This window comes from Geospiza fortis, unplaced genomic scaffold, assembly GCF_000277835.1.
Source record: "Geospiza fortis unplaced genomic scaffold, GeoFor_1.0 scaffold217, whole genome shotgun sequence".
NCBI lineage: Eukaryota > Metazoa > Chordata > Aves > Passeriformes > Thraupidae > Geospiza > Geospiza fortis.
The window spans coordinates 1,994,292-2,013,029 of NW_005054392.1; the positions used below are offsets into that span (position 1 = coordinate 1,994,292).

At 42.1% G+C, this 18,738-nt stretch overlaps 1 protein-coding gene across 2 annotated transcripts in view; it reads left to right on the forward strand.

Annotated features, from left to right (window-relative positions):
- Window positions 1-18,738, forward strand: part of SLC2A12 (solute carrier family 2 member 12) — a 30,220-nt gene that overhangs the window by 10,201 nt on the left and 1,281 nt on the right. Inside the window, exons 3-4 of one of the 2 annotated variants that reach the window (XR_004082230.1) lie at window positions 16,043-16,166; window positions 18,308-18,440. Coding sequence is in view for 1 of the 2 variants with exons in the window: in XM_005425660.2 (XP_005425717.1) it covers window positions 16,043-16,159; window positions 18,287-18,440 (271 nt within the window). In the remaining variant the exon portion in view is untranslated. Of the gene's footprint in view, window positions 1-16,042; window positions 16,167-18,286; window positions 18,441-18,738 lie in introns of both variants that reach the window. The other variant, XM_005425660.2, reaches the window with a different exon arrangement.

Sequence of the window (18,738 nt, forward strand, 5' to 3'; positions counted from 1 at the left end):
AGTTGGCCTAATGTACAGTTAATGAGAACCGTGTCTATTTTCTTGAGGGCTGCAAAAACTGATGTGTTTTCCAGGCTGGTCTGAGAAGTCTCTGAGGCCAGTGCTTTTTTTTTGACCTCTTTCTTGACTTGAGAGCTCAAATGCTTTCAAACAGAAAATGGGAAAGAACAGACACCCTCTCAGCTCCATCATGGAGAAATCATGTATAACGCCACTGTGAGGCAATTCATACTGACAGATGCGTTTGCCTAGCAAGTGAAGGCCAGATCTAGCAGAGATACAGGCATTTCAAATTGCAGCTAAGTCCTTTCAAGACATTTTCCTGCCTTTGAAAGTACACTGTTCAGTTAAAATTTCAGTTAAAAAGTATAACAAATGCAAGAGTTAGAGAACCAAGAGATTGTTGGAATCTTCAAAGGATCTATCATGCTTGAATAGTCTGGATTGGGATGCAAGGTTATAATTTGTGTCTCATGTACAGCCTACAACATCTCCTGTTTGGAGCCCTAATCTCTGAATGTGTTTTCAAAGCCTAGCTTTCTTACTCCCAGTGAACCTTTCTTAGTGAAAAGAAAATAAATGAGCCCTTCTGCTTATGTAAAGTAAATAGTTTTAACATGTTATTAGTCTCTAAATCTGGCCTGTGGTCTGGACCAGACTGTTCTCCATTGCCTGCTTGTCAGTGGGAAGGAGGCATTGAGGCTGCACTGGCTGGCTGCTGTGTCCAGGCTGTGCCTGGGGCTCCTGGGGACAAAAGCACCGTGACACCTGCCCCACTGTGTTTTCAGTGGGAAACTCTCATGCTCCATGCAATGCCTGCCTCCATGCAATGGCTGGCTAAGGTGAAGGTGGGGTTGAGGACGTCTTTGTAGATCAAATTGGCATCTTTTGGATGAAGAGTAGAGAGGATCTTGCTCCTTTCCTTCCACACCACAAGGCCATTTCTGGAATAAATTCACCCACTTTATTTTGAGTCCGTGATGCGCTATGTTCTCTGGGGATAAAGGAGACTTTTTACATAAGGCCATTAGGAGATGACACACTCTTCACAGGACAGATCACACAATCTGAGCTCTATCATCTTCTTTTTAACTACTTTGTACCTTTATTTTACCCTTTTTATTTATTTGTTTTATGCTCATCAAAGAGAATTACAATTCCAGATTAGTGTAGCAGACATTTATAAATGATTTTTGTTTTGTTGCCAAATTACATAAAGTAGATTGATTTTTTAAATGAACTAAGCTTATGCTAAATATATTTATTGCCTTTTATCAAAACACTCAGGCAGCACAGTGATGAGCATTCAAAAATAGACCGTGAGAGATAAAAGTCATTTTTGCATTACAAAAGAATTCACAGACTAGCAAGCATCTGCTTAGTCAATTTTTTGATTCTGGGGTGCTCTGTATTTATACTATCAGCCCTTACACAAGATAAGAGGGGTATTTCTGCTGCTGTGTTTCAGTTTAATTATGTTTGATGAACTGCAATTCAAGTGCTTGTTCACACTCAATTTCACACAATCATGAGGAAGTTTTGTAGATGCAACACATCAGTGTTGCATCACACCACGGAACAGCACATGCCATTTCTCTTGGGGTGTTTGCAGAGATGTTTCTAGGCATTCAGTCATTAGCTAAGGGGGCTAGCTTGACACCCTTGTTTGTCTTGGGTTGCCCTTTGTCTGTGTGTCAGAAAGGACAAACAAGGATCAGCCATTCTCAGGAAGAAATGATGCCTGCCGAGCCCTAAAGAAACCACTTCCAGCTGCCATGTGAAGGGTGAGGAGTGTGAGAGGGGCTCCTGGTTGTTTGCAGCACATGTTTGAGAAGAGAAGCGTTGGAGCCTGCTGTATGTGGGCAGGGGAGGGACAGGAGAAGTCTGAGCCTGGCAGAAAAAATGCCTTTCACAGGGGCCAGCGAGTGCAGGCTGATGAGATGAGTGTGGTGTGGAGGTAGATCACCAATTCATCGCCCAAGCTAAAATGTGATCACTCAATGTGACCTTGGAAATTAATTTAACGCAAAAGACACACAGAAATAGTCTAGTCAGGGCTATGACTATGCATGAGCACTTACTAAATGGCACAGAATTAACTGAAATTGTTTCAGGGCATCTCATTTGCCAATTGCTCTGTTCAAACCATTGGAGGGGCAAAAACTAGAGGTCCTTTCTCATAAAGAGGTGTCGCTTCCTTCATTCACTGCTGTGTGTGGTGCAACATGTTTGGATGCCAGAACAAGGAAAGCTATGCTCCTGGGATGTCAGACTTATTTTCCAAAATAAGGCTGTAAGTATAGGATTCCTATGTTTCGATAGATGCAAAAGAGTTCTCTTGGTTAGCAACTGTAGGGCAGCTATAGCCCCTCTGAAACAGAGTGGGTGCCCAGAGCTCTGCTGCTCTCCTCACAGACCCGATGAACAAAATTCAGATATCAGATTGCACCCATTACCAAAGATCTGCTTTTCTGCCTTGACCATCTCCTTTTGCACCATTTATGATCAAATACTAACTAGGGACAACTTCCCGCCATATTTCCTGCATATCCCCCTGACTGAGATGATCTCATCAGTAAGTAGCTGGAAGAAATATAGTAGCACTACACACAGGTATGCAGGATGCAATGGAGTCTAGAGGGAATGCTCTTTATCAAAAAGAAGTCAGAGTGTCTCCAAGAAGTCCTAGGCTGAGGAGCAAGTAATGCAGACTGATTCTGGACCAAACAGAGTGTCTGTTTTCCCAGTCTGAATTTGTTCTTGCGTATTAAAGGCAAGTGAGCAAAACAGGACTTGGGCAGTACCTCTTTGCACATATTGTGGGAGTGAAGTTCAAGGGAATCCAGGAACATCTCAGGGATTTTTTGATGTGGAATGAGGAACACCTTTAATGAGAGAGGGATGTCAAATGTATGCATACATGCAAATGTATGCATGTATGGCATTGGTGCCCTGCATGAGAGCTCTTCCTCTGTGAGTCCTTTAAACACATTTCTGTGTAACTGCGAAAGCATTTAGGCAGTTGGCCAATGAACTTTGGGATAATCCGGTGGAGGAAATCACATCAGCTCTGCTGGCTTCATGGCATTTCATGCTGAGCATGCAGATGAAAATCCAAAAAACACCTACAAGTGAGACTGAGGGGCAACTTCATGACATGAATCATCCTCAAAACTCCAAAACTTAGCTGTATAAAGTCCAAAGGTACTTATGTCTCTGCCAACCTGGGACAAAGATGTTCTATTACTTCATGTCCTAGAGCAGCTGCCAGTTTTTTGTGGCTCTTCAGAGCCAAGGGATAAACTCTAGAGCTCCTCTCTTGGAGACAAACTCCTCTATCAGGCAACAACTTAGAGCTGCAGGCCCAAGCACTTAGAGCCTTCTTTACACTCAGATTGCTGTGGCCACAACACATCCAAGGCAAGGCAGTGTCTGCAGCTGGAGACATGTCACTGTTGCGTCCCATTAAATCATAGCTCCCATGAGTAGGTGCTTGTAGGGTTGGCAGTACTTTGGTATTGCTAAATACCTGTTAAAGAGTGAAATTAAATATCCACAGGAAGCCTTCTCAGGCTGGGATATTATGGCCTCTGCAGCCATCTGCTATCCTCAACCACCAGGTGAATATTTCTGATTGGAAAACTGGAAAAAAAATACATGCTTATCACTCTTTCTTCTTAGCTCCTGAAGTGATCACATTACCTATAAAACAGGAGACCAGTTGACTGCTGGGAGCAGCACACCAGTGCCCAGGGCTGTGAGGTTCAGACTTTCAGTGGATACAAGGCGTGTCTGTAGACCATGTAGGAGGCGAGGGCGAGCACAGGACCCACAAAATTAGGACATTGCAGTTTTGGGGACAGAACTTCCCCCCAGGATGGCTCTCTGATGGACTCTCAGCCACTCATAGCCACCTCAGACTAATGATCCTCCTGCATTTGGGGATCCCTAACATCTCCCTTCTCTCCTTGTGTGGATGCAGAGGCACTTAGAGCAGGCAGATTCAAAGTTGTTGGAACAGGCACAAGAGAGGATAAACACAGGTGAACAAAACAGGGGCTTGAAGTCACTACAGTCACTATCTGCGTTCTAATGCAGGAAAGGCTGGCAGGCCACCAAGCCTGCCTTCATGTTTTACTAGTTTCACACTGGTTAAATTCCTCCCACATGAAAGACCCAGGATTGTGGCTTTGTGGCCCCCAGGCTGGGTTCCCCAAGAAGGTGCAGGGACTGTGATCTCCAGCAAGCCTTACTGTGATGCACCATCTTGCTGCTGTGGGAGCTCTCTGTGTGGATCATCAGCCCTGGGAGGAGCAAAACCTGTGCAGAGAAGTTGGTAAAGACAAGTCCCTAGAGAGGGCACACCTTAAGAGCAAATTTTTACTGATGAAAGTGTAGTTTAGGATGATAGATGTCCATTTCTAGTTTAATCTTAGGCAGATTTGCCATAGTGAGTATATCTGAGTTAAATTTATATCAGCTTGAATGAATACTTTAAAACTGAGATAATTTGTACCTAAAATGGAACAGATGTTTCAATGTGTTTGGGAATCCAACTGATGCAGGAGCCAGATTCCTCAGATTATCAACAAAGGCTGATATTTTCTCCACCAACGAGGGGCTTTCAGACCCCTGCTCTCTTAGGGCATGGTGTGAATAAAACCAAGGTTGTGGGTTCAACCCCTGTTCAATCCCTGTACAGGCCACTCACTTAAAAGTTGGATTCAATGATCCTTTTGGGTTCTTCCAGCTCAGCATGTTCTGTGAAATCTGTGAAATCTGTGACCTTTCCTTTGGCACAATGCTCTCTTCCTTACTGGCTGTTAAAGGAACTTTAGGATGACCAGGAAACTAAATTAGACAGCATTCCACATGTAGTATGCTTTAACTTTTGGTAAGCCCTGAAGTGGTCATGCCGTTGGACTAGATGACCATTGTATGTCCCTTTGTACTGAACTATTCTATTCTATTCTATTCTATTCTATTCTATTCTATTCTATTCTATTCTATTCTATTCTATTCTATTCTATTCCCATGTAAAAACCCACTTGTTTCCTCTACGTCTCATTGTGAGCTGTTGGAGTCATTTAAATGCAGCTTTAAACCAGTGTTGGAGAAAGTGGGGAAGAAGGAAGAAGGATCGGGCAAGAAAGATGTAGGAGGTTGGAAGAAAGCTGAAGAGTTCACAAGAAAAGTGGAATGTGTAGAGGTGAGGAAGGAAGTAAATCCATCCTCAATCCATCACTGTCTTTCTTATACAATCTTAAGTGGTTTGTGGTGGTCTCTGTGTGTTTTATTGGATTAATCAAGGCAAGACCCAGAGCTGGAACACTGCCATAAGGCCCAGAGAACTATACTGGAGGCAAAATAGTCCCTTTGCCTTTGGTCTTGTGATTGTTAGATTAACTGGCTACCTGAGTTAAAGCATGATTCACTAACACAGTTAAAGGCTGAACCTTTTACATGTATTTCACCTCAGTCACTAAATGCATCTGTAACAAAACCCAGAACAGCTGGTTTGACACATGACACTGTACAGCCCAAGGACTCAATCACAGGGGTTATACCTCCGATCATCCTGACAATACATATTGCATAGGATGCTTTTTCCCTGCCCCTTAATGCTCTTGGGCCTAATCTTGGCCACCAAATGCTTGACCTGAAACTGGAAAATCTTGTGGGAATGAGAACTGTCAGTGTGAAAATTCTGAACCTTCTATGGATTTAGTTGTCTGTTCCTGTGTTTTGAAATACTGTAAGCTTAATGGTTTTGCACTGTAAAAAAATCAGATCAAAACCTAGAATTCACCTCACTATCTCCTACATTAAAGCAGTATTTCAGGCTTCTAAAAGCATGTCATATTAATTTGTAGTGGACAGGAATCTGATGTTAACAGACATTCATGCTTAACATTGCCTTGCGTGACATTTGTTTACAATGTTTTATTTTTGAGTTTCTACATTTTCCCAGCAGCTGTGGCCTGACCTTAAAATTCACAGAAATTAGAAGCATAAATTTTATGATTTTTTGTGGTTTACTCTGGAAAATGGGATAGTGGCAGGGACTAAATCGACTATTCAAAACCAATCCAGTGCTTAAATGCTATGTTGGAATTTAATGAAGATAATAAACCTTGGGAATATGCATGTTTCACTGAGAAACAGTACAGAAAGTCCTATTTCAGATATTAAAAAAACTTATCTTGAATTCTTTGTTTTATGACAAGATTCCTAGCACTGTTTATTTGTACTGAATAGTCTTTTAATGCATGCATCCATGTGGTTTGAATATGACACTCCACGTGCTAATCTAGTTCATCATGCCTGTGCTATTCAAATGCTGCCTCACATGGCCTCTATTTCACACTGTGTCTGTACTACCAAGCTGCAGTAGAAAGACAAGGCAAACCAAAATGAAAAATAAAGCAAGGGTTGTAAATTGCCCACTTCTCCCTATTTCCCTGCCCCAGATAAAGTTTATCTGAAACCTCTTGTTAACACATTGAGCTATCCCAGGAATAGGTTTGCCTTTTCAAAGGCTGATTAGTAGTAGGGAAGCGCAAGCCAATTTAAGATATTGTTTGGATAGCTGGATATTAATTCTAGGATTTCAAATTGCAGAGGGTGCTTTCTAAAATATAAGATGAATAGGTTTGTCTTGTCTCACTTGATAAAACCTACAAATTTGGGGGGCTTTTGTAAGTGTCAATAAGGTCGCAAGAAGGAAAAATTGCTTTTGTGATAAAGAGACATGCAGATGTCAGTGGGAGCTTCTTAATTGTTTTATTATGCTATTATATTTCAACCCCAAGACTGAATTTAAAGTGTATATTGATATGCACCTGAAATCAGAAACGTGATTTTCACTGACATTTATGTTCCTGTTTGTAACTCTAATATGTTAATGAGGGAAAGTCTTGGTGGATCAGGCCCAAGGCTTTGCCTTCCGAGACAGAGCCCTGGCTACTGTGAAAAGAGGGAGAGACCACACCATGCTCAGCCACTCTTCCTGTGTCTCTGCAATGACAGTGGTTCAATCTGCTGTTGGAAAGGTAGGTGACTTCCTGTGGTTTGGCATATTATGCTCCACTTAAAGAGGGATTTGAGTCAGTATCCTGAGGTTGGTGCTCTGCGTAGTGTGAATACCTCTTTAGTAATAGTTCTGTGTTAGTAAACTCATTGACACAAAGGTATTGCTTAAGAGAAATGGAGCCTGTGCTTAAAATTATGCACAGTTTTAAAGTTCAGCTCATATTGGTTTCCTTAACCATGTTCTAGGAGACAAGACCATTGTGATACTGAAATCTGTAAAATGTTTGCAGGTCATCTGTCAAGCTTCATAAAATCCAGTTTCCTTTAGGAAAGAGCGCCTGTGCAGAAACTAAAACCGTCAGGAGGACTTCAAGTGCAAAGTCAGTATTTTATTTCACCTGTAAAGTTCATGAAACTAAAACAGGTATTATAAAGTATGAGAAAATAGTTATGCTGAAAAGGTAGAAATGTATAATCAATCACATGACTTACTGGGTCTGCTGAGGAAGGTGAGACTGTCAGCCAAAGCACAGAGAGCATGGTAAGTCGGTGCATGGAGGCAGGAGTCTGTTTCTCCCATGGCTTCCAAGTTCTGTGCTGCACTGAGCTCTGGGAGGAAAGCCAGGAAGATTTTCTCAAAGGGAAAGGGCATGCAGGAGGGCACCCAGCTTCTGCTGCCTTGGAAAATCAACTCTAAGTGCAGAAAACTCTTATGGAAACAGAACTAAAAGACACTTTGTGATGGTTAAACCCAGAGCCTTCACGCCTTCCTCCTCACTGTCTTCCTCCAGCAGCAACCAAAGCAAAGCATGGGCAGCCATTTCCAGTGAGGAACTTAAAAAACAGCCTGGATCACTACAGGCTTCTCACTAAATAAGTCACTGTTGCAAAATGTTGCTTATCCTTTCTACTAGATGTTTTGTGAGGCATGTGCACAAATAAAATCTCTGTTTTTCAAGAGCAAAGGCCTAAATTGCCCCCAGTTGCTGTGTCACAACAGGTTTTTTCTGCTGTGCAACCCCTCAAGGACCACCAGTAACCCTTGGATACTGGAAAAACAGGTTTACTTATCCCACCCAACTGGGTAATTTCTCCTCTGCATACTTTGTAGAAGAGAAATATGTGATAAGCTGAACTAATTCACACAGAACTTCCTCATGAATTAGGGCTTCTGGCTTCTGCAGTCATTCCTCTGCAAATGCCTCAAAGGATTATCCTGGATTCAATATTCTGAACAAATAAACACCCACAAACAGGAATACATATTTCAGGTTTTAATTAAAAGGCCTTGTTTTGGATGGCAGTATGTGTTTTATTATAGTAAGCATATTCTCCCTTGAAAGCTTTTTAAAATTTTTCCTTTCTCTCTTTTTTTTTTCTGCCACTCTGCACGTTGTTCTGTCTTGATGGAGAATTTGAGTGTCTACATAACAAAGGATGAGAGAAACGGTGACTGTGATATCCAGTTGCAAACAGAATTGTCATCTCACACATCAGTTCAAAACAACTTTTCTTAGGGTACCTGAAAAGAGGTACACACTATTACCATGTCTGCCAATAGCAAGGCTATGATGCATTCTTCTTTTTTAATTCCAACTGGTAACTAAGTACGTCACAGCTGATGGCTCAATCTTTCCCCTGCCCCTTGCCCACTATGGAGGAGAATTGGAAAAAAAAAAAAAACGTTAAACCTCATGAGTTAAGAGCAGTTTAATAATTGAAATAAACAAACAAAAAGAATAATTCTAATTATAATAATGATTATAATAGTAATAGCAATGACTGTGATGAAAAGGGAAGAGGCAGAGAGGGAGAGGAATAAAAACCAAGATAAACAAGTGATGCACAACACAATTGCTCACCTCCTACTGACTGATGGCCAGACTTTTCCTGAGCAGCGATCAGTGGTTCCCAGCCAACCCTTCCCAGTTTATAATCTGGGCATAATGCTCTAGAATAGAATATATATTTTATATATAGTATAGAATATTCCTTTGGCCAGTTCCTTTCAACTTTATGTCTTGGCCATGCTCCCTCCCACTTTCTTGGGTGCCTGCTCACTGGAAAGGGAAAACTGGGCATAGGAAACCAAAAAGTCTTTGATTTAGGGTAAAGCACTACTCAGCAGCAACTAAAGCAGTGTGTTATCAACATTGTTCTCATACTAAATCCAAAACACAGCACTGTACCAGCTACAGGGAAGAAAATAGACTCTCTACCAGCTGAAGCAGGACAATTCTACTGATAGATTTTCTGCTGAGCACTTTTCTTGGGCAAGATAGTGTACAAATCACATTAACTAAGAGAATTATACCATTTCTAGATCCTTATATATCTATCACTTCTTGCCCAGTAATCACCTCTAAGAAATTTCATTTGTGACTATTTTTTCCAGATGAAAATGGACAGTAATTGAGGACCACTGAAAACAGATTTAAGAAGATATTGAACACCTTACATTTAAAAGGAAAGCCCATATGATCCATAGCATTTCTTTTGAGTTCATGGAGATGAAAATTTGAATAGTAAAACAAACAAACAATCATTAAAATGAAGGCCTACAGTGTTGAGAAGGTTAAGGGAGGAAGGATTGCTAGGAAAATCTGATGTGAATTGTATCTCACTGCCCTCCTTCTCAAGTGGCCCAGAGCACAGATGTTGGAGGTAATGCTCTGGAATCACAACCTTCCCTCAAACCCTTCCCACTGCTCTACCATAATCTGGAGGAGGAAGTGATTTCAGTGGTCCACCACAAGGCTCCTTAAAAAACCACATGGGAGTTGCTCAACCTGTCTATTAGATAGTGATGCAAATAGCACAGACAGTGGACAACAATTTTTATGTACTCTGATACAGCCTCAGGGAATAAAAGGATTAAATCCCACTTGTCCTAATAATGTTACTCCAAGGAGTCAGCCTAAAGGGTTAACCATTAGAACCAGAATTGTGGTGTACCAGAAGAAAAGAAAAAGAATTCGATTTGCCACACACCACATCAGCTCCTTCTGGATCATCAGTGGCATCAGGTGTCTTGCAACCAATATCTGCTGCTTGGAGAGAAGCACCTTGGCAGGCATAGAATTAAAGTACATATTTATAGCCCTCATCTGCAGAGATCAGAATGCAGCCAGAGGCATAAGATTAGCTGAGGCTTCTCCTGACTCCCCATCTCTCAGCAATACAGTAATTCCACTCCTTTTGATGGGCACACACGGGGTAGGACTTGACCCTGTCAGGCTGGCTCTCTGCTAGCAGCTTACATACTCTCCAAAGCAATACAGCTGCACATTTGCTCTATGTTTGCCAGTTATTAATTTTGAGCAGCCATTTCAGTTTCATATTGTGGAGCAGAGCCAGAGAGAAAGATGTCTCTTGTTAAGTAAAGTCAGAGATTTTTAACGTCAGTCACAATCATCTACTTTGTCCTCTTGCACAAAACTGTGGGGCAGAGTGTAAGTCCACTTTTTGTGTTCCATATCTCCTTTATCTTCTCTGGAAAAGGACCAACTCCCTCCCACACTCTCCTTTGTCCAGGTTAATCATCCCTCACTTTTGGCAGCCCCCCAGATGACTTCCACTGGATCTTCTGTGAAAGCCTTTGCCAGAGTTACATTATGTGGGCGCTTGGAGCTGTGCGGGGATGGTGCTGGTGGGTGACAGCGGCACATGTGTCCCCCAAGCCCAGCTCTGTCCCAGTGTCCTCACAGGCACACACCTCACCACCACCACCCACTCCGAAGGCTCCTGCCGTCCCCTTTGATGGCACAATGTGCCCTTTGAAATCAAGATCAGCTACTGCTGAAACTGGCCTTTAGTGGGAAGTGGTTAGCCACCTGGCTCTTTCTGGTAATACCCAGAAAAGCCAGAAGCCAGGAAAATAAAAAAAGCTGTTGGGTTTAATAAGCCTGGAATAAAAATCTGGTCTTGGCAAAGCCAGTCATTAGCTAAGTCCTGCCATTTCATGGCAGCTTTACAGTGACTTGTTTGCATCCTTCTCTAGGACTGATCATTTGTTACACACAGTCTTAGATGGTCTGTCTGTGTTACTTCATATCTTCCTTATCTTTGCTTGGACCTTGTTTTGTTAACAACCCAGTCCTCCTTTTCAAAATCTAAAGTACTTCTGCCCACTTCCCTCCTAAGCTGTAAGTCAAATTAATTGCTTTCCAGAGTTTATACCTCAGAAACCTGAATTCTTTCAAGTATTGCAATGGCCATTTTCTGAATCTCACCATAAAGAATTTGATCTCACACAATGCAGGTACAGGAAAAAAATGCCAAGCAACAAATTAATACCAAGGGAATCCAATATTTCACTAATAAGAGCTGCTGAGCAGCTTCCAATTTGCTTCTACCTCCTGGCAGGAAAAGGTCAAAACAAGGACGTTTTTCATTCATGTATCTCACTTGAATGTTGAGCACCCTCAAGCTCACAGTATTTCTCAGTTATTCTCAGATTTTTCTGCTTCTCTGATGTATGTTAATTTCTCTTTAAAAAATTTATTTACTGCATAGCAGTAAAGTAAGGAAGTAAGGAAATAAGGAAGTAAGGAAGGAAGATGTCACATGAAGTTTGAGATGTTTCTTTGCTTACAGCCCAGGTATAGAGTTCATTAGTTTGGCCATGTTGGCTCAAACAAAAAGTCCACTTAATCAGTGTGTAACCCTGCCTCCTACCATATAATCTCCAGTCAATAACAAGTGCTGAGAGACAATGCAGAAGAAGAGGCCCATGCAGCATGCACAGTTGGCCTTATTCCTATCTGTAGTTTAGAAAACTTCGAGAAAATTATTGAGGAATTATTTTTACAATTGTGAACAATAGTTCTGGATGGATCTTTTCTTCACACATATGGAGAAATAATGTTTGACACCCAGCATTTAATGATTTAACTGACCGATAATTTTCACATTGGAAGTATCTTGTGATAGTGAGTTCCAGGGCTGAAATACACATTGTGTGAAAAAGCATATCCTTCTGCCTCACCTAACTGCTGTATCTGGTAATTTCACTCAGATTCTCTTGGTTTGTATCCTTTTGAATGTGACTAACCCTACTGCTCTTCTATCCCACAACACTTCACCAAAGCTCTTTGAGAGTGAAAAGCACAGTGTCTCATTTGTGTCTAACCCCGTGTTCCTTAACTCTTTCAAAATGACATGTTTTTCCTTAGGACTCTTTTCTCAAGACACTGTGCCCATCCTCCTTTCCAGCTGATATTAGTCAGCTTTATCCTGGCTCCAGCTAGGAGCTTGGTATAGTCTAGCAGGATGATCCCTTCCTGCATCCCAGTGGAGTGTTTCTTTAATACTGGGATGTCACTGCCTCTGTCCCTGGCCTCTCATCCTCTCAGCCAGTACACTCAAAATATTTGGCTGCCTGATGATGATACTGCAAGTAACATTTCAGCAGTCATACTGTGTTTTCTTTGTCTGGGTACAATGTATGCCTTTTCTAAAGGCACTTTCCTATTTCTAGTAGTTTTCTTCATTCAGTAGTTTATCTGTGCTATTTCTCATTCATTTGTTTTTATGTATATTTTAAGCCTTCAACCATGTAGTTTAAACATCCTCCAGAGCACCACTGAAGCCCTTACCCTGATCTTTATAGAAAGATTTCTTATGTTAATATTGTTCTCCTTTCAAAACAAAATGGGGTAGGGTCTTGGCTTTTCCTTTTCTATAAGAATATTGAATGTTAAATGTTATAACCAGTGTAACAGAGCATCTTGCTCATAGTTGCATCTTGAACTACCCAGGCTCAGCACTGAAGCACAATTTGCCTTTTATTCTCTCATTAAATACCCAACAAAGTGCTTAAAGGAGCCATCATCTCTGGTATGTAAAATGTACTCCCAGCACTGTGCTCAATTATGCATGATTTATTCAGTCTTAATGGGACTAGCTGAAATCTTCCATTACTATTCTGCTTCCTTCTTGCACAGCCCCTGTGACTTTGTTTAGAGGTGGATGTCACCATCCTGGTCGTGGGGCTGTATATTATATCTGAATCCTCTTCTCTTTCCACTTGGGCAAGGAATATCAGGCCATTTAGTTTCTGGGATACTTAATGAAACAGTTAAGCTTTCTGAGCCAATGCAGTATTTCTGTCTGCATTTGCAGTGTGTGTTCTTTCCTCTATATTGTACCATAATAAAGGACCGTTAAACTGCACAATTTTTCTTAACTGCTGTCAACACACAACACACTCTGGGTCAGCAAAGGTGAGTTACTGCCTGCAGCAACAAACCCTGCAGTTCTTGAATCGAGCACAGAGAATCATGCTGCCCAGCCCTTAGCCTCATCTCCTACCTACCTCTAACCTGGGGATCACCAGCTCTTTTCCCACCCATTCCCACCAGCTGGGGGTGGCTGGAGCAGACACTGAAACCTCCAGAGTGTGTGCAGTGTGATTGCTATCGCAGCATCCTTTGGGAATACTGCTGGCTTACACAGCAGATGGAGGGCTGGGGGGTGGAGGGTGGTACTTGGATCCTCTTTTCAAGGACAGGCTGATTTCCCCTGTAGAATGCCACTGCTCAGGCTGGTGAAGGCAGAGCACAGGGGTGGCTTGGCAGCGACTTTGGGAGCGTGAAAGTTAAATGTCTGCAGTGTTGTGTGCACAGCGCAGAAGGCAGCAGCAGTCATTATGAATGGGACCTGAACCTAGCTGCTGGCTTCCCCAGAGCAAGTCACATCCCTGCCATACCTACAGCAGCTGCTGCTTTTTGGCAAAGGTACAAATAGTAAACACAATCCCAGAGAGGTGCTAAAAGCAAAGAATCGATGGTTATTGCTGCTTCAGCTTGGGGAAAGGAGTAAACAGGCTGTAGTGTCAGATTTCTACAACTGCTCTTTCTCCCTGGGGAATGAGCCTATCCACTCCTTGCCAGCTAAGCAGAGGTCAGGGCCATGCCAGAGGGTGTAGCTACCATCAGCAGACTTGAAGAACAGTCCTGGTGTTTTGGTGGCATCTGTCTAAACTAAATAAGTGGTTGCAATAAAAGCAGCTAGCCACTATTACAGCTGATGCAGATCCTCAAGTATTTTGGTTCCTTAACAGGAAAGGAACACGATTCAAACCTCCAGACAAATTATCAGTTAGGCTGAAAGGGCCAGTCTGTCATTGGAAAACTGCATGGTGTTGGAGTTGCTGCAGTGCCACACATTTCAGCTGCAGCATGAGCCATCCTCTAGTGCCCAGAGCACTGCTTTGTTCCTGGAGATTGGTTTATGCCCAGCAGACAGTGGGTTTGGATTCCTTCAAACTTTATTTTAATTCTAATGTGACAGTAATTATCCCTTTTACCAGTTTTTGATGTGAACACTTTTTGCAGCCGAGCCTGTGTGGTGGCTGGCAGGCCATCCTGTGGAGATGAACTGCAGGGGCTGTGAATGCACAATTCAGAACGGCTCCTTTGCCTCTCCTTACTTGCTGTTTTACTTTTCAGGTCCTGAAGTGTTGTGACTAACAATGCTAGTTTCAATAGCCCTGGTGCTGAGGGCGTGCTAAATACAATCATGACATCCCCATGACTTTGCTCAGGTGCAGGGCTAGCTGGCTTGGCAGGGAAAGACACCTGATTGGGAAGTCAGTTCACTTCTTTGCTCCTGCCTTGTCTGTAGGCACATCACAGAATGCACCAAGGGTGCTTCTTTACAGCAACGTTTGTCTTGTCAGCAGCAAGGGTGTTAAAGCTTGACGTGATCCAAGTAATTAAAAAAAAAAAAAAAAAGAAAAGAAACAAAAGCATCTCTGTGGCTGCTGTTAGATGTGGTGGTTTTGTAATGGCCACTTGACTATGCCCAGCAGTGTTAGGCCATTATGAAGTGTAGTCTTCAGTCTCTGTAAAAAAATTATCACTCTTCTGGGTCACTCCCATAGTGGGAGTGAGCCTTTTTAAATTTTTCTTCAAAAAATATAAAAATCTGGCCCAAGTCCACAAAAAAAAAAATTAATTCAAATCTATGGTACTAAGAAATCTAGAATTTGCTCAAGTCTGCTCTATTGACTCTAAACTCAGGGGTTTTTTTCCAATTTCAGCTAGTCCTTTTTAGTTTCTTTCTGGAGCACTTTTTTTTTCCTACCTTTACCAGTGAAACACACTTGGACGTACAGGAGCTTGGTTTTAGAATGTATCTTTTAGACTGTCCAGTGCAAGTGTTCGGGGTAAAGTCCTATCTGTCACTTTGCAGAAATAATGCATCTTGCTTGTCATCAAAAGGAGAGGGTGGAGTAGGTTTTTAATTAACAGGTTCTTGTTAATTAAACAAATTAACAAGAACCCATACACAAACAAACCCAGCTGGGCTTTGGGTTTCTTTGTGTATGGGTTCTTGTTAATTTGTTTTCTGATAATCAGGAACAGTACAAAAATGTGTCTTTGTTTTTTTGTTTTTTTTTTTCTCTTGCTATCAGTGTGATTACACAGCCAGCTCTTCGTGTCTGAATTTGCTTTTGGGAGCTAGCAGCAGCACCAGCATTTAGATCACCTGTGGCGTGGTGTGGCATGATATGAAGGAGTCAAAAATCAGTCCCTCTCTCTTCATTTATACCTCAGCAATCTCATTTATGTGCAGCAGAGAGATGGAATAGCAAGCATAGTTCAGTGTGGCAGGTTGATTTATAAGGTGGCATAAACACACAGTGCCCCTCTGAGGCTGAAGATTGCTTTGGTTTGCTGCGCCACTTCCATTAGTGTTATGTCACTCGAGAGTTATTTAGTCAGAACTTGCTTTCATACCCAGATGTGCAGTCAGAGCTCACCTCCCCAGTCCAGTGCCACCTGTCACTGGCTCAGGCACCCACTGGACAGGGATGAAGGGATGGTGACCCCAAGTGATGCTGCTTGCTGCACATTCTGCCTGCAGAGCGGGGGTCCTCACAAACCTAAACCCCTGAAAATCAACTTATTCTTTCAGGTGGCCTCACCTGAATCCATGGACTACCTAGATTTACAGCAAGGAGAGTCATCCTTCCAAAGAAACATTTTTTTTCCTTGTATTTCAGTGTCCTGGTTGGTCCTGAGTGAAATTTTCCCTGGTGGGATCAGAGGACGGGCCATGGCTTTGACATCTAGCATGAACTGGGGTATAAACCTCCTCATCTCCTTGACGTCTTTTGACTGTAACTGGTAAGATTTCTCCGTGTCCTTCCAAGTTTATATTCTTCTAGTGGGCAAAATAAGTCTCTCTTATACAAAAGCATTGCCAAAATTGCAGCTGTGAAAGCCCAGGAGAAAAGGTCTCTGTTTAGGTGTTGGTGTAACTTCACCATCCGCACCACATCTTTCTTTGTGCCAGTAACTTCAGCCCCACAGTGCTGCTGTCAGACCTTGCACATCCACTCCACAGGCTGTGAAACTCAGGTCTTGAAAACACCAGTGCCTTGGTAGGCTGAAAATACATAATGTTGAGGATTAAGTCCTGCATCTTCTGAAATCAATGCAAGTTCTGTTCTAGATCAGACATGTTTAAACACAATCCCATTTAATTCATTCCTTTTCACAGGAATGTCTCGGCTTTCAGAAAATTTTCTTTAGAAATAAATGCCTTTGTGAGGTTAAAGACTTTCACATTTGAATGTAAGAAAGTAGAAGACTACCATATATGACTTCTAATGTTATGATAATCAAAGGGGAAGGTTAAATGCCGATGCTGAAATTTACTGATTAGCAAATTTATTTTTCTAATTTTATATTATATGAGGCTTTGCAAATTTTAGTTTTTTAGTCTTATTGTGACAAAAATACATGTTGAAAATCAAAATATATAAGAGAGTAGAAATTCCAGGTTTCCCTTAAGTCTACATTGCTCTCCTCCAGAGGCAGACAATCAACTCACAAAAAATGAACATAGTTTTCACCCTGTTAGATGTTTTTTGAGACAGATTTGAAAATGAGTGTGATCTGTTACTAAACTGGATTTCACATTTGCATTTTCTTTCCAAAAAAAAAAAAGTAAGAGAGAGAGAAAAAAAACCCCACATCCTCCATCCTGAGTGTTATCTTGATTAAAACCAGGAAAAATATGACAGGTAAAGTTCACTGTGCTCACACTGTCACTTTAATTGGATCACGAGTCTTCTTCAAAAGGAAACCATCCAGTTACTCCCACTCACTGTCCATCACTTTGCATCACAGAACTGCACTCCTGCACTGCACAAGCTTTTGGACAAAGCCAAACAAGAAAATGCATATTGTAGGCAGTCTGGCTGCCAGCACTTGCTCAGTCCTTGGACCAGACTTGAGTTATTCCTAAGGAAATGTCTCCAAAACCACCTGGTGCAGACCTCAGGTGCTCAGTGTCAGCTGTTTCACTGGGAGGTCCCCTCTTGTCATGCAGCATTACTCGTTAATGTACATCTCTCTGTTATCCTGGTCTCAGTTTCACAGACTGTAAAGCCCCAGTAACTCCCTTGGCTTAACTGGGTCTAATCTGGATTTATGAAAGTGTAAGTACAGGAAAACAGGCATTCCTCATCTATGGCAGAAAGGCAGGATTGGGAATTCTATTGTCAAATGAATACACACGGAAGTCACAGTGGCCAGCAGCATCTGCACATAGGTGCTGATGCAGAGGTACCAGCTGGATCAGAAGCTTCAGCTGCAATTTTCAGCTCATGACACAACTGGCAAATGTCTCAACTGCCCAGGGGGCTGCAGCACACTTTGGGTTTGTACACACTTTACTTTCCAGGGGCTGCAGAGTGCATCCCTAGGCCTGAGGATCTACCTGCCCCTGGACTGTAGGCTCAGAAAACCACCAGTTCTTGGATAGCCCCACTAAGAGTTCACTCTTTGATCACTTTCTGGCACAGCACCCGTGACTCTCAGTGGAAATGCTGGGCACTGACAGGTGGGGAGGATTAGCTGGAGACAACTGTAATAGTGTGAAAAATGCTTGGATTTACTCCAAGAAAGAATGTGCACCAAAATCAGACCCAGGCAAAAATCCAAGGCACTCATGATCCCCACTGCCTTCCCACAAACCAGTAACAATGGCTACTCACTGTTTTCATCCAGAGTGATTGCAAATAAAATAAACCAATAGGTTCATGCTAAGTGGACCAATATGAACTCATTAATTTTCTTTCATAAGGAGTATTAGAAAAAGCAAAGCCACTCTTCTTTTTCAATGTATGTGAGCTGAGAATAGCAGCCTGGCTTCTTTCTAACTTCTGTGCTTTAGGGGCTATATCCTATAAAATACAGCAACAGGAAGAAAAATTGCAGTATTTGAAAATTAAAAAAAGATATGTTTTCTTCCTTTGTAGAGCTCATTGGCTTGTCCTGGGTGTGCTTCATTTACACAATAATGAGTCTAGCATCACTGGCTTTTGTTGTCATGTTTATACCAGAGACAAAAGGATGCTCTTTGGAGCAAATATCCATGGAACTAGCTAAACAGTAAGTACCAAGCATGTGACTGCATCCCCCAAGTGTCAGAGGGACAAAGCCTTTAAGCGCCACATATTGAAAAAAATTAAACTATTGAAAAAAAGGAAACTATTGGGAAAAAAAAAGGAAACTAAAGGAAAAATCTGATTCTCTCAAGGCTTGAGCTTGCACATGTTGATCTCAGCAGCCAACCAAACATTTTGTTGGTGCTGAAGGACTGACCCTAAAGGCAAGGTGGGTTTTGAGCACCCCTTTGAGGACCTGCAGCCAAGCCTGGCTCCCCAGCCCTTTTTCTGTCTGGCATTCC